Genomic DNA, 24,436 nt, shown 5'->3' on the forward strand with positions numbered 1-24,436 from the left:
CGGTCGTTCCCTCCGGCTCCAGCTGTGGCCTGGCCGGCTCACTGCTGCCAGAACCTGGTGTTGGTCCCACCTTGCCCCTGCGCCCAGGCTGGAAGTCCTGGCACCCCAGTTCAACTCAGCAGGGCCGGCATAGGCTGCTGGGAGTCGGGCACCCAGGGAGCGTCTGCCCCCTCCGCCGTCCTGCCTCCCGCGTCCTGTCCGACTCAGGCGCGCCCCTCCCCACTTCCGGGCCTGGCTTCCCTCTGTCCACCCCAGAGCGTGCAGAGGTCATCCCCCCACTCCTCGTCCATGCTTTAAAATCCTTTAATCGCAATTCCACAAAGAACTGTCCTTGAGTACGTGTATAAAAACAAGTCCAGGCCATGCCCCGAAGCGGGAGGCGGGCAGAGCGGCAGGGGAGCAGACCCTTCCGTAGGCGGCGCGCCCTCTGCCCCCACCCGGTCAGCTTGAGGCGAGGACACGGCGCACACGGCGCAGATCGTCTGGGGTGGAAGACTGAAGCCCGGGGGCGGGAGGAAGGGACCGAGGTGGCAAAGTGGGGGGGCGAGCCCCGCCCTTGCAATCCATCGCTGGGGTCACCGAGGCACTGATTGCCCCGTGAAGTCCTTACATTACACCCTTTCCACGTTCCAGGCATCCCAATCGGGCCAATATGCGATGTGGCCGCCCTGCCTGTTGACCACGCTGACGGAGGCGGGGGGTCCCTCTCTGCTCACCTTCCCAGCAGGCCCCACCTATCTCCCTCACCCCACTCTGCGGTGGATAGTGCAACCCCTGGCCTGGCCTGTGATTACCCAAGGTGCCAGTTGGCTCACAGTGACTGTGGTGTCCCAGCACGTCCTTCCTGTTTTGGGGCCTCCCACCACTGAGCTCTGGGGACCAGAATGCGGGCACTGGGAGCCCCAGATTTGCTGACAGCTCCTCGGAGAGGTGGTTGGTAGGAGGCAGCTGGGGCAAGCTCCAGGGGGCAGTGGGCAGGCAGGCCCAGCCCCCGAGCCCCGAGGGTCGAAAGAGTGAGCTTTACAGATAAGCAGCCTTGGGAGAGCTGGGGGCCCGGTTGTCCAGGGGGAGGACTCTGCACGTCTTGTTCCGTGTCTCATGCCCGGGAGAGGGGGCAGTGGGAGTCTGCCCAATCTTGCCCCATTTTTGCTGCCAGCTCACAAGGCTCATATCCGGGGTAGAAAGGCTGTGGCAAAGCTGGATATTCTGGATCTTCTTAGGATGTGGGTCATTTGGCATCCGTAGTTGGTGAACTGCAGGTCTTTGGGATGAGATTCCAGTACCCCAACATCCTTGGGGCAAGGGCTAAATGATCCGGCATCTTCTCCCTTCCCCGGGAGAATATCCAGAGGGCATGAGCGTCTGGTCATAAGGGAGCTGAGCTCAGAACACTGGAGAGGAAAGCAAGGCCAAGGCCAAAGAGGCCACTCAGAGGGCCAGCACTGGCGCAAGTGCGCCCTGCCACAGGCCCAGCCACAGCTGCCCAGTGGCCCCCAGCTGGCCTAGACAGTTTCAAAGTTCGGGGAGTCAGGAACCGGGTCTGCAAAAGAAAGGAGAAGCAGAGTGAACAGGGATCTCCTCCATCAGCTCCTCTACCCCTCACCTTGAGGCTCTGGGTCCCCCCGGAGGGCGGGGAGTGAGGGAGCCCTGCAGGCACGCCCCACAGGCAGCTGGCCTGGGAGGACGGTCCGGCAGGCCACGGGGACCTGAGATCAGGGTGCTGGGGGAGTCGGGGAAGCACTCACCCAGGGATGGGAAGAAGACATCCCCGGGGCCTGGAGGAGACAGGGGGGTGCCAGGCTCGGAGAGTAGGTGCCATCCAGACTCAGAGGGCAGCCGCCGTGCCACGTAGGAGAGTGGGGGCTTGGGCTTGGCTTCCGGCACCCCCTGAGGGGATGCAGCGGCCTCGAAGCCGGGGTTTTCAATTCCTTGAGTGTTGCTGCTAAGAATCAGAGTCAAGGTCATCTCTGCCCTCGCTGCCTCCCCTACCCTCCCCGACCCCCCAGCCCAACCCACTTGTCTTCCCTCCCGCCCCCTCCCCTGCCTCCCCAAGCCTCAGCAGCCTCTCCCGGTGGAGAAAAGGCCCACTGAGCTCCCCCTCCCCACACGCCCCGAGCTGAGGGAGTCAGGGTGCCCGGCTCTCCCCGTGGTCTGACCCAGCCGGGGAGCCCAGGGACACCAGCCTGGGGAGTTTGGGGACAAGTTCCCCTGTGGTCAGCAGAGTTGATGGCATTAGGATTGGACACCCCCAAAGTCGTCTTGAGTGACGGGAGGGGTGCCCTTCTCTTCCCTGTTGGGAGTGAGACAACCTCAAAGACCCCTCCAACGCGGACATGCCAGCGTTACTTCTATCCCTTTCCAACCAGAGGAGCCTGAGCGCGTTCTCCACGCCGCGCTCCGTGCTGGCTCCGTGCCTTAAGCGCAGGAACTCACACAGCCCCTGCCGACCCCACTCCGACCTGAGCTGACCACTCTGGGCCCTGCCAGCCTCTGCCCTGGCGGTCTGCCACAGCAGGACGGTTTCCCCCTGACGTGCCCTGCCGGGAGAACGACTCCACGTGTGCCCGGGCCGACCCGCTGCCCCACTCTGCATGCTCTTTTAGTGTCCACCCCGGCCAGCTGCTACCTCCCGGGTCCCCACCCGGCCCTGCCTGCCCCTTGATGCATGGCCCATCAGAGCTCGGCCTGCCGGGGGAGGTGGGCAGGAGAGCACCAGCCGGGCCGATATGTGGGCCTCGGGGGCAGGTGCTCCTCCAGCCAGCTGCGGCAGGCGACTAAGCAGGGGCCCTGCTGTGCAGAAACGGCTCCTCCCTGGCAGCTGGGACAGGGCACTGAGTGGGGGGAAGGGGCGGCCAGGTCAGCCCAGTCTGTGTTCTGAGCCCCATCATCGTGATATAACCAGTGATGAGGGAGGACAGTGGGAAGGATGCTGGTGGAGCGGGGAGAGTCAGTCTGTCCTGGCCCAAAGTGACCCCGCCCCCTGCCTCCTTGGCGCCGTCACAGCCAGAGGTCCAGGAGAAGCAAGAAGATGGAGCCCCTGGGAGGCGGGGCAGGGGCACCTGTGGGAAGTTTCCTTGGGGAGGTCTCCATGGGCCTTACCTGTCCATCCGCACGAGCTCCTGGGCCCCTAAAGACAGACCAAGAGAGGAGCCAGTCACAGAAGGGAAGGCTGCCCCAGACAGCATCCCTGGCCCCAGGCGGGGCCAGGCCCAGCCCCCAGCCCTCGAGCCCCCCACCCCCACCCCATGCAGGAGGCCTGTGCGGCTTTGCACGTGGCTCCGCAGGGGTGCCTCCTGGAGGGGCCGGTTTCTACCATCCATACGTGAAACTCCAGTCTGCATCTTGCAACCTTTGCCACCAGGAAACCAAAGGCAGCTAAGCTTTCTCTGGCTTGACTTAGGCAGGGTTTGACTTTTGGGATTTAAGTATAGACGGAAGGCCTGGCTCCTGATTTTGCTAATTGCCATTTCCTGTTTGGACATTTGCCACCGTGTGGTTTTTAGCCATGATTTACTGCGGGGGAGTGTTGCAAGGCCAGTTCCTAATCCGAGAGTTTCTGGTTCTCTCTGTCCCATCTCCACCTTGCCTGACAGAATGGCTTTAGGAGGGCAGGAGGTGGCCTCTCTCAAGGAGAATCTTGGGGCACCCCCGCACTTCTCAGGCTTTTGGCCCACTTTCTGCTCTCTGCAAGGGGCTGCACCCCCATGCCTTACTCTTGGGTTCCCCACACCCCCCAAACTGGCCACTAACTAGGATGCAGTGGCCCAACTTCCTTCTTTCTTACAGCTCCCCGTACTCCCACAGATCCTTCTCGTTTTAAGGGACCTTGCTGCTTGCTGCTTGCTATGGGGAAACAGATGGTGGAGGAGGGGCGCGACGAAAGAACAAACATGGGGAAGTTGCACAAAGGTGCCCGCAGCCTCCGCCGTGTAAGAATCGTGGCTCCCGTCCACGCAGGCACCACTCATGCCTCATTCCATCCTCTCCGCACCCCCCTTGGGTGAGGATCGTTGGTCCCATTTTAGAGCTGCAGAGACTGATTCTCAGGCTGAAACTAGATAGGAACCCACATCCATCGGCCTCCCCAGCAAACTGCCTTCCAGAGTGCGCGCAGCCCTTCCTCCTCTTTTCTTTTCGGCCTCAGAAATATTTTTATTAGAATGCAAATGATTGACCACTTTCTGTTACTGCAGATGTCACATCTGGGGGTGAGGTGCTAGAAAGTGGCTGCCCACCGTAGGAACAGGGTTCACCTGGGGTTTCAGAGGCCGTGCTCAGCGTGGGTCCCAGCCTTGCCCAGCTGGCCCTCCGGCCCCACCTGTCCCCTCTCTGGGTCTAGTTCATCGGCGTCGCTCCGCCCCACGTCCTTCCTGGGACGGGCAAAGACCCTTCCTTTAAGAAACCCAGGGCCCAGCACCTGGACTGGAGGTGCCACAGTGCATAGAACAGGGAGGACCCGCAGGCTGTCCCCCGCCTCGGGACACATGCCCACGGCGTTGTGGCCTGGGGCTGTCCCGCTCTGGCCACCCTCCGGCAGCCTCCCCTGCGGAGCCTTGACTCCTTCTGCCTCCAGCCTCCCCCACCCCGACAGGCCTCCAGCCGGCACCCCTGGGGCCGCCACGCAGGCCCTGGGATTTGCTCCCCCAGTTCCTGGTCCCTGTTAGATCACATGGCGTCGCGACCATCATGGTCTGGAGCAAGGGGACAGCGAGCACCTCTTCACCCGGAGGCGGCAAGCCTGCTGGACGCCTCCTTCCTGCTCCCCCTCCCCACCTCCGTGGAACTGTGGCGGGGACGAGGGACGAGCAGGCGCCGATGGGGACCGTGGGGCAGCGTCTCCCCTTGCTGAGCCCCTGGGTGCCTCTCGGGTCCCCGCCCCCTTACCTGCCCCTGCCGTATCCCTGCGGGTGGGCTGTGGTGGGTTTTGTGAGAGGAATACGGGCGACCTGAGAGCCAGAGTGAGGTGGCCAGGGCCCCTGAGTGCCTGGGGGCTCCCATCTAGGCCCCCAGGGGAGGGAGGAACGTCAAGGTGCTATAGGTCAGCCCGAGAAAATCAGGTGAGGTGTTGAGAGGGAAAAGCAGGTGTGACACGCGGTGGCACAGCCTCCTCCCTCCTGGCCTGCTGCAGCCAGGCTGAGGGGAAGAGGCCGGGGAGGGGGTGCCAGGCTCAGGGAGAGGGCCCCTGCTCTGAGAGGGCCTAGGCTCACGGGTGGGGTTGGGGCCGGACAAAGGGGGCACTGTCGCCTGCGAGGAGAGCGAAGGGTGTTTATAGCTGGTACTTGAAGCCTGGCTCCACCACTTGCTGTGCAGGTCCTTGGGCAAACTGCTTAACCTCTCTGTGCCTCAGTTTGCTCATCTGTGAAATGGGCCTACAGTAGCCCCAAACTCTTGGCATTGTAATTAAGAATAAGTGAGAGAGCGCGTGTGACGAGCCTGGCATATTTCCATCTGCTAGGCGCTGTCGGCCACGACACTCGTGCTGACGAGTACTTTTTTATTACGATGGCAATATGTTCCCTGGAGAGCGTATGAGTTGAAAGCTCTGGGTTCGAGTACCAGCTCTGCCCCTTACTAAGTTAGGTAACGTGGGAATAGTTCTTTTAACCTGCTGATCTTAGGCCTCTCCTCTGTAAAAGAAAAGAGTTGAATTAAGTTATGTGTAAGATCTTCCCAGCTCTGACACTCCAAAGGCCACTTTCGCCCCAATAGATTACTAAGCTAACCACAAAACAAGCCATTAAAGCAGGTCCTCAGAGGATCTCAGAGAGGGAGGATTTTTACAAATCAATTTGAACTGCTCCATATGATTATTCACCCACTCAACAGATATTTACCAAGTGCCGTGGGAGCCACGGGGTCTCATGAGTGCTCAGGCCCCAGAAATGGCTCCTGGAGCCCCTCAGCGCTCGTTCCCTGAGCCTGGCTCCTCGCAGGCGCTTTAGCAGCGCCCATCTCTAGGGTGGGGAAACTCCACCTTTGTTAACCCCAGGGGCTGACCCGGGGGCTGCAGCGGGTCCCTCAGGGCCCCCGCCCGCCCCGGGGGGCAGGGATACTCACGGCGGTTGGAGGCCACCTGCCTCTGTTTGTAGACCAGGAGCAGGATGAGCGGGAGGCAGAGGATGCCCACGATGCAGGCGCCCGTAGCCAGCGCCGCGGCCGTGATGCCTGAAGGGCAGAGAAGCAGCCAGGGTGAGCGCCCGTTCCCACTGCTCCTCCTGAGGGGAAACCGAGGCCCAGGGAGGGAAGGCCCACTCTACCCAGGCCCCCAGCCAGACCCCCCGCAACCTGCACGAGCACCAGCTCCTCTGACTGATGCGTGGAAGATCTGGGCACCCCCCTGGCAGAGAGGGCCCCGGGCCGCAGCTCCGCAGAAAGGAAAGATCCGAGTCCCCATCCTGCCCTGACAGCTCAACGCCCAGGGCCATGCGCTGTTCGGCAGGGGGGAGGGGGGAATGGGGGGGAGGGGGGAGGGGGGAGGGGGGAGCGGGGGGTGGTGGGGAGCCAGCCTTTCACAGACCCCGTGCTGCAGGCTTCAAGGTCAGAAGGAGCCCCAAACCACCAGAGAGCCCTTAGCTCCAGAGTGAGGTGTCTGGAAGCCCTGCCTCTTGCTCTCATGCCCAAAAGTCATGGGAGAAAAATTAAAATGTGGGATCCTTGAGTGACATTTTTAAATTTTAAAGTTTATGAATGACAAAAATATGTCCAATTGAAATTTTTTTCTGCCCCCAAAATCTTCTCTAAACCTCTACCCAGTCTCTCCAAAGAGGTAATCACAGGGGTGTCTTGTGCCTCTCTCGATGGAGAGGCATATACAGCATACATAGGGTCACATGACAACTGCTTTTTCCACTTAACGGGTCTTGCCCATCTCGCCAGAAGGGCACAGAGATCTCCCTCATTCTGCTTAGCCCCATAGGACCTCACCGCACGGCTAACCCAACACATATTGAAACAGTCCCCTACTGGTGGACATCTAGGTTGCTTCCAAACATGACTGGCAACGTATGAATGAGCACTTTGCATTTGCATCTTGGCATACTTGAGCACCTTTACCTAAACTCCTGGCAGTGAAATTGCTGAGACAAAGAATATGTGTGTTTTCGGCTATTGCTAAATTGCCCTCCAAAAAGGTTGTACTGCCTCACAACCCCCCGCAGCATGGGGAAGTTCGGTTTATTTCCCTCCATCTGCTGACTCCAGGAGTTTGGCTGGGAACAGACCTCGCAACCACAACCAGCGTGCACGCATTTCCTTCCCAGTTTCAGCCCCTCCCTCTGCCAAAAGATGGGCTGGGGGCCTTTGTCACAATGTCAACTTCTCCTTGGAGAGCTCTGCGAGTGGGGAGGGATGTGGTCTATTTACGGGGGAAAAAAGGCTGTTTTTTACTTTATTGTGTTGCTAAACAACTTGGTGTAAACAGGCTTTCAGGGGGGTTTGTTCGGAGCATGGAACAGAACGAACTGTTTTTCGGGCACCATAGAAATACCCTCTGGTCCAAGAAGACTTGCTATGCTAATTACAAAGCAAGTTCGTCTTCACATTGAAGCAGCTTCCCCACAGATCCCAGCAAGGTTGCATTTTGCCATGGAATATTGAAAGTGAAAATATTCTGTAATTCAGACACTTCGTGTTTCTAAACCCCATCAAAAGGCCTTATTGTGGGCAATATCTGAGAAGCTGGGTGCAAAGCGATCTTTTCCAACCATCAAAGCAGGCCTCGGCCTCTGGTGTTCTTCAGGTGTTCACCAATTCCGGCTCCCTGACTGCTCCGGGTGGGGGTTGGCCAGAGCCCCTTGCCTGACCTGCGTCCTCACTGCTGCCTCTTTAGGGGAGCAGGACTTGGTTTCGCTTAGGGAGCCTGCGTTTCCCCTTCAGCCTGAGCTTTCGGTTGAGGCTGGGGCAGGAGAGCTGGTTTGGGGACAGCTCTCGTGGGCCCACTGCTCTCTGCAGCCGTGGGCTCCCCTGCAAGTCCAGCCTCCCAGCACCCCCACGGGTGGCCAATGCTGGGCTCCACCACCGTGGAGGGGGGGAGCTCGGGGGTCGCTAGGGCCAGGCTCTTCCTGGGAAGGTGACCGGGCAGCGGCAGCCACCAGCCAGCGCTGAGGAGTGTGCCAGCCTCTGCGCCTCGGGTGAAGGGGGAGGGCCGGCCTGCCCGCTGGGCCTCTGTCCATCTGTCCAGCCTGCGGGTGGCCCGTGGGTCTGGCACATTTGGCAGCTGAGGGTGGGCCACCTGGCTTCCCAGGGAGCGGCTGGATGAAAGCAGACCGCACATCCTGCCGTGTTTGGGGACAGGGGGTACTGGGGGAAAGATGGGCCACCGGGCCCCCTTCATGGGCTCAAGGTAAAACAACAGCCCCTCGGCCATGTGGGGGCTCTTCAGGCACCAACTCCCCCAGCCTCACTCCCCTCCTGACACCGCCCCACCCCCAGGCAGACTTGAACTCTCATATTTCATAGACCAGCAATTCTCCCACTTGCCAAGGGTAGTCTTAGGAGACCCGGGTTTGGGCTAAAATTAGTGAAGAAAAAGAACAAAGAACTTCCCGGCTGGAAGCACCAGCCTCTGAACAGGTACCTGTCTCAGAGCAAGCCGGGGCTGGGTCTAGCCCGAGGTGAGTGGCAATGGAGAGTGACACCCAGGAGCAGGCCCTGGGGCCGCTAAGTGCTGTTTCTAAAACCGTTAGAGAACAAGGGGCCGCTCCCTGCCGCCACCTTCTCGCCATCCTGCGCGAGGGGCTGAGTTGGCTTGGAAAGCAGGCCCTATCTAGATGTAATAACAGCCAGCACTTACACAGCGCCTTGGGCCGGGCATGGTTCTTAGCAATTTATGCAGAGTACCTCATTTTAGCTTCCTAACAATCCTGGAAGTAGGCGCTATTATAATTGTCATCTCCATTTTACAGACAAGGAAACTAAGGCACAGGGAGGTTAAGGAACTTGGCAGATCTCAGGGTCTGTGCTCTTAACCACGTCACCACACCACCTTTCAGGAGAACGGACTCAGGTTGCAAACGTGTCCTACGAAGCACTTCATTCGTTTTGTAATCAGTTGCCAACATTTTAAATGGAGAGTTCACATAATATGAATTTCTGCCTTTGTGGCTCTGATATCCTTGGGCAGCCCCCATCCTGCCTGGCAGCAGCTGGCGCTACCCTACGTGTGCTCACCACAGTCTCCACTCTCCCCTACTGTCCTCCTCACTAGTGCCCGGCACAGGGTCCTCTGAGTTTAGATAACACTGACGTGATTGCCTGTTAGAAGGAAGGGGACACACTCATTCCCATTTCCCATTTCTCAACGAGGAAATGGTAGGCAGAAAGTGGAAGTGCTGTCTAAACAGACCCCCACCCAACCCAGAAGGCACCGCCCGATTTCTTCCCACCTGTGACAGCGCTGGCCTCAGTGCTGACGGGCTAACACGGACAGTGTCCAGACTCAGGCTCCCAGGACCAAGCACCAGGAAGGGGACTGCAGAAGTCATCAAAGCCAATCCCCTGCCCTCAACAGCTTGGCCCTCCAGCGGCCATTCACAGTGGACAGAGTGAGAGTTCACACCCCCGTGAATTGGATAGGAAAGAAGATGTCAAAAACCTGAAGAGGAAACCTGACCCTTTCTTGACGGTCACGTTCAAGGTGTCTGCCTCATTCTAAGGGCTCTTATCAGCCCGATTCCTGGCATTTCCCAGGTGATTTCTTTTCCCTTAATTCCAGTAGCTGCTTCTCTAGAGTTCTAGATCAAGAACAAACTAACCAAATCTCAGTTCCCTTTGCACTTTGCACCTAGTTTCTCTAGCTTTATCCCCTCCAGCACCTCTCATCTCTGGCCCCAAGACTTCAATCCTATAATTAATTTTCAGAAAGTTGGTATAAACAGACAGGAAGGCAGTCTGGTGCCCCGGCAGGGTTTGCAAACCAGGAATCGGGCACCCTGGGGTCTCCTCTTGGCTCTGAGCAGCACTTCATACACCGAACCTCGTTTTCCCCATCTATAAAATGGGGGTGATGTCAGAGGTGGCTGTCCCTAAGAGCCTTGCAGTCAAAGTGACAGAGTGGAAGGGGCAAGGGGAAGTGAGCACCGTGTGTCCCGAAGGTGTGAGTCAACCCGTCCTGTACACAGGCACACGTGCCCACGCAAGGTCGCGGGGACTGCTGTGTGGGAAGGAAGGGGCCCACTCCGAGGCTGCCCCCCACCTTACCAGGGAGCTGCCCGTGGAGGAAGCGAGGACAGTGGCCACTTGGTGCTGGGGTGGCACGTGAGCTCTGTGGTGCGTAGGGAGTGGGGCTGAACCAAAGCGTTTCTTAGTTCCATGCGAATCTGGCTCAGACCAGAATGTGCATTCTGATTTTGCTCCTGGCTAGTCTGACTGTTGGTGGGGGGCAGGGGGAAGTAGGTCGAGTAGGAGCGCCAACACAGCTTAGCTGCTCCCCGTCCCTGGCTTGGGTCCTCCAGCAGGGCAGGAACGCAGTTTGGATTTTTGGGTCTCCAAGGCCTGTGCTGAGCCTGGTCCACACTGGGTGTCCAGTAGATCCTGGGTGGCCAGCAAGCTCTGGAAGCTAGGGCCCTCTGCTCGGGAGAGGCGTCTTCCTCTGGCCTGCTGTCTCCACGCTGCTGGGCATCCGCGCCTGGCCTCTGAGTGCCCGGGGACCCCCTCGAGCAGTGTCTCCCCACATGGGGGCCTCTCTGAGCAAATGCCACAGCATGTCCAGTCTCCTCCACTGGGCTGGGAGGAAGGCTGGGCAGAGCTAAGCAGGCCTGAAGCCAAACCTCAGCGGTGCTTCCCCTTGCTTCTCCTTGAACTTGGACAAGTCATGGCAACCTGCTGGGCTTCAGTTTCTACATATACAGGGTGACAAGAACGACGCCAACTTCACAGGGTTCTCCTAAGATTTCCTGAGATGGTAACAATGTGTCTTAGCACAGAGCTTGGCACCTAGAAGTTCTGTTCCCCTCCCTGAGCATCCCCTGTACGCTGCGCCGGGAGGAGCCCCCCACAACCCTCCAGCCGTCCCATTTTGCAGAGGGCTGGATGGCAGGGTGAGGGCTCGCTGAAGGCAGGCTCAGCAGCCCGTGGCGTCCAGCATCGCCATGGGAGACTTTCCCTGGCCCAAGGTCACTGCCAGGGCTCAGCCCACCAGGGACTGCCTGGGAGGACTCTCACCCCTCACCCCTCCAGCAGTGTGCTCCCACGGTGAGGGCTTGGAAGCCGAGAGGGTTTCTGGGGGCTGTGGCACAAAGCTCAGGTGAAGACGGAAGCAAAGGGGTTGTCAGCAGCAGAGGAGTAATGGGGGATCCGTGGGCTTCGGGGGATGAGGTCAGAGGTCAGAGTTCACAATGGGGTCTGAGTCCAGGAAGAGAACAAAGAACAGACAGCCAAGAAGAGGCAAGAAGGCGGTGCCTTACTTTCACTCTCCTGGGGCGAGTGTGGGTACGCGATGCATTTGGATGGCACTTCTTGGCCTGTGGGAGCAAAGAGAAGGGTCACTAGGGGGGTGACAGGCCCGGGAGGCCAGGGAAGCTTGCCCAGGCCAGCACAGCCCCTCCCAGCACAGACACAGGTGCCAGCGCCCACTTGGCCCAGCTGGAGCCTGTGCGTGAACACACACCCCACACACCACACACCCAGACCACACGTACACACTTACACAGCACATACACATCCCACACATGTACCTCACACACTTGCACAAACTCACACACATACACACAAACTGACACATTCTTGCCACACAGCCAGGCGTGCCCTGCCTGTCCTCATGCCACCCCCGAAGCTAGGCGGATACCTGCCGGCGCCCACACCGCTATCCAGTCCACTAACCCCTGCGCTCACCCCTAAGGAGGAGCACAAGAACACTCCCCAGCAAGCAACGGGGTGGCCTGTGCCCAGGTCACATGCCCGTCGCGCCGTGACACGCAATCAGCACGCTGTGGTGTGCCCGTGAGCAGTCACACTCCCAGCCCCGGTCCCTCCACCCTCTCGCCTTCAAAGCCCTACTCACACCCAGAGGCACGTCTGCCCTCCTCCCTCCCCGCCACACCCAGGAACTAGAGAAACTTTTGCACAGCTCCACGCACCGTGGCCACAGACAGCAGCATGCATCCTGCAGGGCCACACATGTGCTTCTGGTGCCACACTGTCACATACACAGCATCACACACCCCCAGTCACACGGCTGCGCAAGCAGTCTCTCCTAGGGTCCCACTGTCACAGCCACGTGGCCGTCCTGGGCTGACCATTGCACATGGGTCCACGTGCCATCCCCCCAGGCGCGTCTCCCACGCTCAGCTGCCAGGTGCACACGCCCAGCCCCCGGCCCTCACCTCGCTGCACCTGCAGCTCTATGATGCCGTAGACGCTATGCTCCAAGCTGTGGTGCCTGAGCTCCACCACCAGGCAGCAGTAGACCCCGCTGTCAAGCAGGGTCAGGTTGTGCATGATGATGGAGAAGTTGCCATGGTGGTCGGAGGTGGACTCGAGCCCGTGGCGGTGGGCCAGGTCCCGGCTGCTGTTGGCGGCCTGGTGGCCTCCGTGGTGCAGGTGCAGGTCCTGGGAGGTGAGGTTGCGGATGGGCCGGCGCTCCGAGCAGACCTGCACCTCGCTCCGTGAGCTGCGGAACCACGTCTTGTAGAAGGTCACGTCGTGCCCTTTGGCCACGGGGCCCAAGAGCCTGCAGGTGAGGGTGACGTTCTGCCCCTCGGGACACATGTACAGGGAGAAGGGCGTGGCGACCTTGAAGGCCGCCACCAGACCTGTTCAGAGAGACGAGACTTCTGTCACTCCCCCAGAGCTGGAGAGGCTCTTGGCCAGGGCTGCAGCCGTGTGGGTTCTAGCCCCCCGCTTCGGCCGCTCCCAGCGTCCGGCGCTGGGCACGCAGCTGACCTCCCCAAGCCTCAGCTTCTCCTTCTCTGCAAGAACCCGGCCCAGACTCTGTCCAGGCTGGGGGGGAGGAGCCTTGGGAGCTTCGCCAGCTGGGTGGGACATGGAGGCGTGACAGGGAGAGACTCAAGGCAGGCTCGAGGCCTGGCTGGACCCGGCCCATGGAGAGGAGAGCCCGCGTGCCAGATCACCCCCCACCCCACCTCGGCAGGTGCCCCGCAGTGCCCAGGGTGGGCCCCTGGCCTTGCCTGGCCCACCTGTCCAGCACTGTCGGGGGTGGCAGGGCGGGGAGCAGAAGGGCCATTTGGCCCCATCACTCTCTGTCCTCCACCACTGAGGCTGGATGTCCTGCCCGCGTGCACGTGGAGCCAGGTGCTGCGTCTCTCCTGGAGGCGAACGTGCGGCCTCCCCTTGGAGCTCACAGTCTGGCTGGGGTGCAGCCTGCGTTGATGAAGAAGGAGCCCCATCAGCTAAGGCGCAAGCCCGTGCTATCCTCGGGTGCTCAGAGGAGGGCAAACAGCCCTCCCCTTGATGTCAGGGGACTTCCTGAGGAGGGAGGGTCTTTGAGGCTTGAAAGACAGATAGGATTTCGGCAAGTGGAGCAGGTGCCCAGGCATGGGGGCGAGGAGGCAGAAAACCCGAGGGACAAGGGACGGACGAGGCATGCACAGAAGTCGTCTCAGCCGTGCCCCCGCCCCCACCCCATCATCTTAGACCCATTTTCTCATTCATTCTTTTTTCAGCCATCCCATGAAGCAATCCCTGTTCCTCTTTCCCACCCGGTGTCCCAGCATTTAACCATAAAGCACTGGTGTTTGAAAACGATGCCACGTGGAGCCTGGTTCCTCTGTCTAGCTCCATGAGCCTCAGTTTCCTCATCCATGCAATGAAAAATATTAGCTATATGGCAGGGTTGCTGGAGGATCGAATGAGAGAAGAGAACATGAGCTGTGAGCTCTAATGCCCTCTGCAGATAAACGGGGGATGGCTACGATTCTCACATGTGATTGCTCTTTTCATTTTAATTGGCTGTGGTAGGCAGGCAGGGAAGGAGGGTTTGGAAATATGTACAGAATCCAGATGGATGCGTTCCCTGCAGTTGCCCGCGTCGGGCTTTGTCTGACCCGGGAACTGCTACTTCCTCCTTCAGGCAGCCCTTGCCTGCCGTGAGCGCTCAGGATGCCCTTCCCGGCCGAGCCCAAGGCCTGGCCCAGGCAGGAGGGAGGCCCTGGTGCACTGGGGCGGGCTGCCTGGGAGCCTAATAGCCGTGAGTGACTTAGACTCTTCACTGTTACACAGAAATGGAAATATCTACCAGGCAGAGTGGAAGCAGAGATTGGTAATAATTTGCATGAAGTACTCTAAAGTGCCTTGCTTGTAGTTGGTGCTTGATGCATGGGAGCTAGATAGGTCTCTAATCCCTTGTAGCAATTAAAGAAACATTTCCTAGGAATGAAAAGCGGTTCTTCCACACAATGGAACCGAGCCGGGCACCCGCCACCTTCCCAGTAAGGTGTACAGGACCTGATGACAGCCTGTGAGCCCACCCTGCAGTGCCTGCATATGTAAAGGAGGGTGTCAGGAGCGGGGAAGCCTGGGCCCCAGAGAAAGTCAGCAGGGGTGGAGGTTCAGGCCTAGGCAAGACCAGCACACACCTGAGCCTCCCTCTCCCGACACCCACATGGGAGGGGAGCCATGGCTAGGAGCCGCGGAAGGGAAAACCATTGCTAAACTGGGCAGAGATTTCAGAACTTCTTTGGCAAGATGCTTTTTCAGTTAGAAACAGAGTCTCCAAAAAGGAAAGTGGTTTGTCTGAAGTTCTAGGAGTATGAACCCAGAGCAGGATCTAATTAGAACTGTAATACTAAGAAGAAATCGTATTTATTTATTCTTATATGTGCTTTATACACATATCTGATATAGCCTGATGAAATAGATGCTATTTTTATTCCCATTTCACTGATGAGGAAACTGGGGCCCAGAGAGGTTAAGTAACTCACTGAAGAGCATACAATAAGTAAATGCTAGAGTCGGAATTCAAACTCGGGCACTAAGACACTATACTAAAGAAAAAGTTCAGAAACCGGCAGCCAGCCTGTAGACATATTGTATTTACCCCTCGAAGAATTTAAATTTTTTTTAGATTACCAACATTTAAAAATCGGGAATTTGATATAAACTTAACATCTAGCTTCTCTTTGAAAATTAGAAGATAATATTAAACTAACTTCCCTACAAGACAACCATCAACTAGAGCTAAGTCACAGCCACCCTCCTTTTAGACATGCACCAGCATTCCAGTTTGCCACAGCCTCCACTACTCCCTAATATTAGCCCAGCTTGCTTCACTCCCTTGCCGTATTTGCTTGACTCCATGGGCATTTGAGTGTGTGATCTGTGAGTGTAGCACCTTGGGCAGGCAGGGTGGGACTCTACCGCCCAAGCCAACCATCCTGCAGATGTGACCCTCAGGCTCAGAGAGGAGACCATCCACCCCATGTCTCCAGTGGGAGCCTGTCAGAGGAGAGACTGAGTCAAGTCTCCTCTTACTGCCAACTCATTGCTCTTACCCCTGCACCAGGCTCCGAGGAAGAGGAACCCCAGGGAGCTGAGCTGTGCCCCTAACGCTTTCCGTGCCATCCTGGACTTCCCTTGTAGCAGAACTACGGCTGTGTTAGAAAGTGGAGGTGGGGAGTAGCTAGGGAAAGGGCGTCCCCAGGCATTCCCAGGAACTGAAGAGTGGACCCTGTGGTTAACTCGGCCCTGCGTTCCCCCTTCCCCGGGAGGAGGTCCCATGGCAGGTCCCACCAGCACCTCTCCCGGCCGATACCCCGTTTCTCCTTTGCCCAACCTCATCGAGCCCCAGAGCTGTCCCAGAGCCCCTCCGGGCTTGGAGCAGAATCCAGCTGCGGCAGCGCTTCCCTTGAGCACGCACACGGCGGGGGCCGTGGGGAGGGCGAGCTCAGCAGAGTCTGGGCTGCGGGTCCAGGGTGGGTGGAGCGGGACAGGCAGAGGTGGAGGCAGAAGTGGGATGGGGGTGGGGGCCCACTAAGTAGGCCAAGGAGTGTAGGCGGGTGGGGCCGAGGTGTGGGCCAGGTGGGGCTAGCTTGGTGGGTGGGGCAGGTGTTGATGTGACTGGGGGTGGGGCCCCCATTGGGCCAGGCAACCCGGTTGACCACGGAACTGCCCGGCCAGCCGGGGTGGGGTGGATTTTCTGTGCTAGAGGCATTTCCTTGTAAACCCCCACAGGGACACAGAGAGAACTGGGGTCAGGTACAACAGGAGTGGGGCATTGCTCAATCCCAACTCCCCCCCCAAGGCCTCAGAGCAACCTCTTCCTCTTTTATAAAAAGGAGAAGCAGCCCTGGGATGCAAGGTCGGGTGGGGATGGGGGGCAGGAAAGTATTGCTTCAAGCAAAGGGCCAGACAGAGGTGCGCCAAGGGTCTAGGGGCTTTGTCCTGGGCAGTGGGGGCAGAATATCCTGTTGTTGCGTCTGACTGCGGCCGGGACCTGGCCAGAGCAGCCTGTCCTTGGGAGGACACTCCGGGGCACAGCAGTGGGGGAAATGGAGCACATACACGTGGGGAGGGGGCCCTGCACACGCCCCACAAGCACCCATGCCTGTGCACACGCCTGTGTCAGGAGGGATATATATAGCCCGGCTGGAATTACAATTATTTGGGGGGAGGATGTTGCTTATTGTCAGGAGCGGATCCTTTCAAACACCTGGGTCATTGACGGAAGCCCCGGAAGGTGGGTGGGGAAGGAAGGGCCCTGGCTCCAGGGTGGCCAGGAGCATGTGGTTCAGGAAGGGCACCCCGGGCCTGGGCCTGAACGTGGGCCCACAGGGGACCGTCCAGTCACTGGGCTGCCTTGGGACCCAGCCTGCCGCCGGCCCTGGGTGAGGAGGCAGAACGCTGGGAACCAGGAGAGCGTCAGGGCTCCCGCTTAACGCCCTGGCCTGGGCAGGCAGAGCCAGCCATCCCCCTGGCCAGGCCCTCGTTCTGCCGCCTTGGGCAGTCCCATGCCTTTCCCCCCTCCCCTTCTTCCCCTTAACCTGAGAGACTCCCCAAGTTCCTAGGCCCCTTCCAGCTCTGAAGTCTGTGGACAGGTAGAAACGGTTGTTGTTCCAAGGTCCAAGGAAGAGGGCAGTCTCACTGAATTCTCATACATCCCCTGACAAGGGTATCAGCACGCTCCTTTCCAAGGTGAGGAAACAGGCTCAGAGAAGCCAAGTGACTTGCCCAGGGCCACACAGCCAGTGCAGCAGAGCTGAGATGCAGACCTTGGGCGCTCCAGCCCTGCACACAGGAAGAGCCTTCCCCACCCCGCCAATGCAAGGGGCTCATGCCTCATCGCCCAGCTATTTAGGAAGGGTGGTCTGACTGCTAGTTAACCTCTGCCTCAGACCCACACTGGAAACATCCTTCTCTCATTCCACAAAGTGAGCCGGGCCCAAAGCAGGGAGACCGTGGGGCACGCAGAGTTCAAAGGGGACAGCCACTCAGCACGTAGTCCTGCCTCTGCGGCTTTCCCGCGTGGGACCCTCGGCCGCGCGCGGGGCTCAGCCTCGTGAGAAGCTTTTGCAGCAGAGGGAAAAGGAGTTCCGTCCGGCCAGCCTGTCTGGACGCCCGTTTCCACGCGCCTCCCCGCCCGCCCCCGCCTCGTGGGCCTGCATGCGTGGGGGCCTGTGAACAAGCTGCGCCTTCTCGCTGAGGCACCGGGAGCTTAGTCTGCGGTCACCGAGGCCCCGCCCCGCCTCCGGAGGTGGGTCCCAGGCCCCGGTTTGATTAGTCAGGCCTGGGAGGCCCCACCCCAACAGCTGAACTTTGTCCAGCTGCTCGGGGATGCCACGTAAACAGTCCTGAGGCGCCTGCCATTGCCGCCCGTGCCAGCACCAAAAGGCCCGGGCGCTGCCCTGACTGGGGACCCCAAGGGGACGTGGGGCCTGGTCTCCAGCTCCTGCCGGCCCCTGTCCCCAAGATGGTCTGTGGTGGGTTTGTGGGGCATAGGGAAAGTCTAGGCTCCGTCTTAACCAAGATGCGGTGCACAGAGGGAAACAGAGGCAGGGACCAATGAGGACTGAGTCCGCAGGAGCTAAGCTCCAGGAAGTGCCGCCGGGTCAAAGGGCTGAGGGGCTGGAGCGGCAGGTCGGCCCCCCGTGGGGCTCTGTGGCCAGCTCGAGGACAAAGGGCACCTCAGATGTGTTTACTGATGCCTGCCCCTGCAGGAAGTGTCCATTCACATCGGACCAAGGAGGCCGGGAAGGGGAAGCCGGGCTCTATTGGAGGAAGCGGCGCTTCCAGAACCTTGGGAAAGCGTCCCTGCATCCTGGGCTGGGAGGCTCTCGGCCGGCACGCCTCCCCAGGGAGGGCCTGGGCAGCCGGCCAGAGGCCCTGCTGGTGGATGCTTCCCTGGATGACTCCTTCCCAGACTCCCCAGGCCCGCCCTGCGAGGGTCTGCATGCAGCCCAGACCACCAGCTCCAGCAGCGGGCCTCACGATCCTGTGCTGTGGAGCCTGCCTGAGGTTCCGGCCCAAGTCTCTTTTGGTCCCCTTGCTCTGTGCCTTGCATCATTCTAAGCACTTCTACAGGGATTTGCGTACTCAATCCTCTCCCGCTATGAGGAGTGTGTTATCGTTTCCATCTTACAGCTAAGGAAACTGAAGCATAGAGAGGTTAAGTACCTTGCCCAGAGTATCACAACTAGTGATGTGAGCGTCAGGATTTGAACCCAGGTCTGGGAGTTCTGGTACGATCCGCTAACCTCTTAGGGGAGCCAGGGGCTGACCGGAGGCCCCGCCCCCTTCCTGCAGATGGACAGATAGCCTGGCCAATGCACACCCGGGCTGGGCCCTCACCAGGGAGGCTGCTAGCTGCCTGGTTGGCCCCAGCACAGGCCGAGCTGCTGTACTTAACTGGAAGCGAGCTCTAGGAAAGGAACTGGGGTGGGAGCAGTCACGGCTGGCCCCGCCCTGCCTGCAGGCCCAGCGGCCCTAAGGAGAGGGAAAGCCGCCCTGGCTCCCGTGCTCTGGGACAGCTGGACGTCCTGCCCCTGGCTAACACTCCCCCCAGCAGCAAGGTTGCTTCCGGGGTGGGGGAGAGGAATTGACAGCCTCTCCAGCTGTCATAGGTAGTTTTACTTTTAGTTTTACAGCAATAAATAATATTGAACCACATAGAAGGTTATTCCCTTTTCGATTCTCTTTCAGTCTTGATTACATCAAAGCGAAAGTCCGGGCTCTTACATCCTCAAAACACCTCTGCCACTTGCTAATCTTTTTGTTGTTGCTTTTTTGTTTTTGTTTTTGCTAAAGGGACATCAGGTTTCAGGCTCAAAGCTTTCCCCAGGCTATGGTTTCTAACTGGAATTTAATACCCTTATTTGGTTTTCCTATTTATGTACTTTTATGATTTTATTCTATTTATGGCACGTGATTCTGACTTTCCATTTATGGCAGTGATACAAAGTTTCCTTTTAAGATCTATTTACTTACGAGAAAGAATGAGGGCTTAAGGGAAAAAATAAGTAAATACGAGGGCAGGCGACACTGCAGAAATGACAAAGGTGAGGATATGCAAATGACTGAAGCTAGGGGAAACACCTCCTGGAATTATGCTTCAGAAGAAAGTGGTCAGCCTTGCTGAAATCATCTCACCTGACCTGCCCGCTGCACAGATGAGAGGTCGCACGATGAGTGAGTAGCAGGGGCAGGACTTGACCCCAGCCCCAGTGGGAAACGAGCTCCTCTGTGGGAAGGTTAAGGGAACTGGCCTTGCTTGGTCAGTAGCAAGGCAACTTCATTACTGAGTTAGACTTGTGCAAGGTGGCGGCCATCGTCTTTCTCTTTGGGGAGGGTCACCCAAAGTAAATAGGCTGAATTTGAAGATCAGCCGTGAGAAAGATTGCACTGAGATAGACGAACCCTGGACTGGGCTTGCCTGGAAGTTGTAAACCCTGGAGAAGGTCAAGAGGAGAGCCTGCAGCCACCTCCATGGACAGGGCAGGCTGTAGCTGCTAGAGGGGGGTGGCGGTCCGAGCCCGTGCAACCTTCTGGACAGGAGAGTCCAGTCCCAGGGAAACCAGGCAATGCCTTCCCGTGCCCTGGGGACTGTGCAGGGTCCTGGGGGCAGCAAGGAGCTCAGATGGAGAGCCAAAGGCAGGAATCGCGTAATAGTATGGAGACCTCACTAGGCGCTGTGCTAGGTGTGCCCTCCACAGGAGGAGCTATTGCCACCTCAATTTAGAGATAAGGAACCTCACTCAGAGAGGCTGAGCAACTTGCCCCAAGTCACAGAGCAGAAAACGACCAGCTTTGGGGTTTGAACCCAGGTCTAGCTGACTCCAAAAGCTAAACTGTTAAGCACAGGAAGCCCCCAGCACACAGGCCACACACTCCAGGTCCCTTGCCATCAAGAAGGACGTGGGCATGCCAGCACTGCTGCTGAGAGGGTACAGGGTTCATGGGCAGCCTCCTTGCTGACCCCTGGATCACCCTCCCCTGGGGGGGCCAGGCTGCCCCTGAATGAATAGTTGGCCTACAACCCACAGCCTCAAGCTCAGTCCACGGGCCTCGGTCTCCATGCCTGCTGCAGGGTCTCTGCCAACAGGCCGGTGGGCACTGAGGAGCCCTCCTTCCTTCCTTTTTTCCCTCAGTGTTCACGCAGGCCCTGTCCCGCCCCAGTGCCTAAGCAACAACCCCCCCCCAACTGTATGCACACAAGGAGGCGGCCCCTGTTAGCTCCCCAGCAGTGCACCTCCTGCCTGGGCCACCCTCCTCCAGAGGAGGTCAGGTCCCAGCAGGGAGCCTGTCTTGCTTGGGGGGAAACACGGGTGACCACATGGTGTTCCTGGGGGCAGCCAGCCCAGCTCACCGGGGGCCTCCGCAGTACTACTGCCCCTGGGTGCCTTGGCATTGGGCAGATGCCCCCCGTGCTGCCCACGGGCTGGCCCCAAGGCTGTTTCTCTGCACCCAGGCCTGTGGACAGTGGGCTGTGGATTTCCTAAGAGCTGCCCGTGCTGCCTCAGGGGCTTACACCACTGGGTTACTCAAGTAGGTCCTGCAGCCTGGTTCACCAGGACGGGGAAGATGCTGCAGGGGAAGGGGGGTTCCCCTTCTAGCCCCAGGGCACCCCTATGAGCTTGAAAGGGCTCAGCCTCTGAGGGCCAGGCAAGGACCAGTAACTTCCGCAGGCCCCAGGAATGTCTGTAGGGATGGAAGAGTCTTCGCCGACCTGGGGCCTGCTGAGGTCCGGGCTCCCTAGGATCCTCCCTCCACCCATCTCGCCCCGAGTCCCGCCCAGGAACGAGGCGTGTTCAGTCTCTCCTGGGCCCCTGAGCACCACACCCATTGCCCCCATCCTCCTCAGTGCCGGCCCGGCCCCCAGAGCTGGACCCCAGGTCTGCGCCAGCCTCCTCCTCCTCAGCTCAGCCAGCAGGTGCAGCCACGCCTGCAGTCCCAGCACTTGAGCAGGCCGGGGTGCGGGTCTCCCCGACTGCTAGGGGGCACTAGGAATCCCACCAACTCAAGGCCACCCCTGATGCACCTGCAGCCGAGCCTCCCAACGGCCATCGCCCTTGTCGACACGGTCCTGCTGGGGAGGGGGACGGATGCCCTTGTGACAGCCCAGACCACAGAGCCCCAGAGTGGCTCCGAGCCAGGAGAACTCTCCTGACGCCTTTCGCTGGAATGCTGCTTCCAGCCCTAATCATCTCGGTGAGCTGGGCCCGGGAAGAGGCAGCCCTGTGAAGCACCGAGCTCACTGAGCAGCCAAGACCTCTGGGGGTGAAGGCGGCTGGCTAAGAAGACAAGATGGGGGAAAGGAGCTCGGAGCCGCTCTGCCAGCTGGATCCTGACACCCGGGTTCCCTAGAACTCAGTTTCCCTGAACAGAGAGCAGCCCAGCCAGGTGAGGGCCAGCAAGGGCTAACACAGGAGGGACCTCCCGGAGGACTTGGGGGAGTCTGGGGGACAGCCAACCCCTGGCCTGTGGCGGGGAGCCCTCCGCCTGCTCCCCCTGGAAGCCTTGCCCTCCACCTGCCCGTGGCGTTGGGGCCGGGGCTGCCGCCGTATCTCAGGGAGACGCTCTCCATCCCCCTGGCTGTCGTCTTGTGGAGCATCCAAGCTGGAGCTCGGGCAGCCCCGGGCTCTGGGGTATGGGCTCCCTCTTCCTTATCAGAGACCAGGCTGGTTTCCAAGGGCGGAGGTACCCCACTGCCTGAAGACACCCCAGTCTGTTGCTCAGGTGTCTTCCAGGTTCCCTGGGCCCCCTCCTCGCTCCCTCACCCTGTCCTCCCTCCCTTTGCTTCTTCCGACCCACCCATTGGACCCCTCTGCCAAGCCCTCCACTTCCCTCCTGCCTCCCTCTCACTCCCTGCAAGACTCACACTCTTCCTGGGCCCGCCCCATAAACTCTGGTCCCGCCCACTGCCTGCTGGCCCCTTCTTCCCTGGAGCAGGGAGAAGCGGAGACCAGTTGTGGGTCCCGGGGTCTCTCCCCACCCTCCATCCCCCGGAGCCCCTTGTCCTGGTCAAGACACCACATGGAGTCGTGACAGTCTGGACTTCGAAAGAAGCAAACAGTGCCTCTTCGGGTGGGGTTTCTGTGTTTGAGTTGAGGAAACTGAGGCCAGAGAGATGCCATCATTATCCAAGGACACGGAGGGGCTTGTGGCCACGCTGGGAGAGGGTCCCCCCGCCTCTCCAGTGCCCTGCACTGGTCCCTGAGCCTCAGCCCCACCAGGATGCCACGAGCCAGCTCCCTCCTGGCCACCCCACCCTCAGGATAGGGACCAGCGGGCAGTACTGCCCACGTCTGGGCATGGGCAAGTGCCCACCCAGACCGGTCCCTTCTTTGGCTCCAACTGCCCCCCAGAACTCAGCCAGGAGGGTCACCAGGCACTGGCAGGGAGTCTCACACCCTCTGCCCTCTGGGATTCCAGAGCCCTGAGGCAGGAGGGGCGGGAGGTTGCACAGGTGTCCCCTCCACAAGAACCCCGGGGGGCTGCCCCCCCTTGTGGGCAGCCTTGCCTGCTGCTGGGGCAGCTGTCAGGACGAGCAGATGTGCCCAGTACCCCGCCCAGGGAACTTGGCAGACAGCGGCTGCACCCTGCCGAGCAGCCCCGGCAGCCTCCACGCCGCGGGGTGTGGCGCACGGCGTGTGTGGGGGCTCCTGGGGCGCCCCCACCCGACCCGCAGCCCTCCGCGGTCGGTTGCCAGACTTCGACCCGAGCACCCAGCCTCCCGCCGCCCGGGCCCTACCTCGAGAGGCCGCCAGGAAGAGAGCGAGGAGCACGGGCCCCCAGCGCCGGCCGCCGGCCGCCGGGACCGAGGGGACGCCCATGTCGCCGTGGGGCGGAGCGGCTGCGGCGGAGCTGGAGCGGGCGCGGCGGGGCGCGCGGGGGCACCTCCGGGGCGCGGGGAGAGCGCGGGACGCTGCCGGCCCGGGACACCCGCGGCGAGTGAGCGCGGGGCAGTGAGTGCTGCGGGCCGCCCCGGGCGCCGCCCGCTCCGCGCCCCGCAGCGCCCCCGGGGGGCCGCGGGGGCAACTGCCTCCCTCTCCCAAGGGCCCCGCGGGAGGGGCCTCGGGCGCCGGGCACCACGGCCCGCGGTCAAGGTGGGGAAAGGCGGCCGGATCGGGGTCCCGGCGAGGGGCTCCTCTTGCCTGCGGGTGGAAAGCCTTTTCTCTTTTCTCCCTTTACTCTTCCGGGAAGATGATGACTGTCGCGCAGCCTAGCAGACGCCTAACTTAGTCTGATAGGTATTTATGGTGTGTGTCTGCCCACACCGGCCAGCCTTTGCGCAACCTGGGGACAGGGACTTGTAGCCTCCCGCCCGCAGCTCCGCGCTTGGTATGTCCGGGGCGCTCCCAGTTGTGGAATGAGTGGAAGAATAAATAAATAAGTGGAATCTAACCTCTGTAAAGCGTTGGGCAAGTTGGAGCAGACTTCGCTGTACTTTTTTAAAATTTATTTATTTATTTATTTTTGATTCTTTGCTATTTCTATTTGTTTTTTGTTTTGTATTGTTTTTATTTTTATTTTATTTTATTTTTTGGTTTGAGACTTACCTGTAGATTCCAGAGCTTGGGAGGGCCCAGTGACACCTTCGTGTGCACACAGGCACGGAACAGGTGCAGACATACACAGCAGGCTTGGCACACCCCTACATGGGACACACATGTTCAGCATCTGTCGGCATGTCCCGTATGATGCCACCCAAGCTCCCCTCCCCGCCGGGCCTCGCTTATCTCCCGCTGGGCACCAGCTCTCAGCCCCTGGTGTCCTAGATATCCTCGGGACACTCCTGTGCCTTCACGGCTGCGCCTTCACCCCTCGTCCCTCTGCTGTGGCGCCGCCGCCCCTCACTGTCAGTGCCACAGGCGATGTCTCTCCTTTCCTCTCCTCTGTCCAAATTATTTTCATCCCTCTGGGCTCAACTCAAGTCATTTCTGTTCCCAAAGAGGCCCCCAGTCCCTACTAGCCACACCTCCTCCCAAGCTAGATGGTGAGTTTGGGGGACCAGGGCCTTTCCCTGAAGATTCTGAGCCCCGGGCACACA

At 59.7% G+C, this 24,436-nt stretch overlaps 2 protein-coding genes across 4 annotated transcripts in view; one reads left to right on the plus strand and one right to left on the minus strand.

The window, feature by feature from the left end:
* Positions 1-24,436, plus strand: part of CDH23 (cadherin related 23) — a 438,368-nt gene that overhangs the window by 376,726 nt on the left and 37,206 nt on the right. The gene's annotated exons all lie outside the window — the stretch shown is intronic.
* VSIR (V-set immunoregulatory receptor) lies at positions 288-23,390 on the minus strand. Of its 2 annotated transcripts, none has more exons than XM_058298991.2 (7): positions 23,138-23,390; positions 12,321-12,749; positions 11,403-11,459; positions 6,058-6,165; positions 3,100-3,127; positions 1,746-1,939; positions 288-1,540 (listed from the first exon to the last, which is right to left on the minus strand). In XM_058298991.2, the coding sequence occupies exons 1-7, from the start codon at positions 23,217-23,219 to the stop codon at positions 1,503-1,505; spliced, it is 936 nt and encodes a 311-aa protein (XP_058154974.1). In that variant the 5' UTR covers positions 23,220-23,390; the 3' UTR covers positions 288-1,502. The 2 variants fall into 2 exon arrangements, with proteins under 2 accessions (XP_058154974.1, XP_058154973.1); XM_058298990.2 differs by having other exon boundaries at positions 1,746-1,942; positions 23,138-23,367.

The sequence above is a fragment of the Dasypus novemcinctus genome, chromosome 6 (assembly GCF_030445035.2).
Source record: "Dasypus novemcinctus isolate mDasNov1 chromosome 6, mDasNov1.1.hap2, whole genome shotgun sequence".
Classification (NCBI taxonomy): Eukaryota; Metazoa; Chordata; class Mammalia; order Cingulata; family Dasypodidae; genus Dasypus; species Dasypus novemcinctus.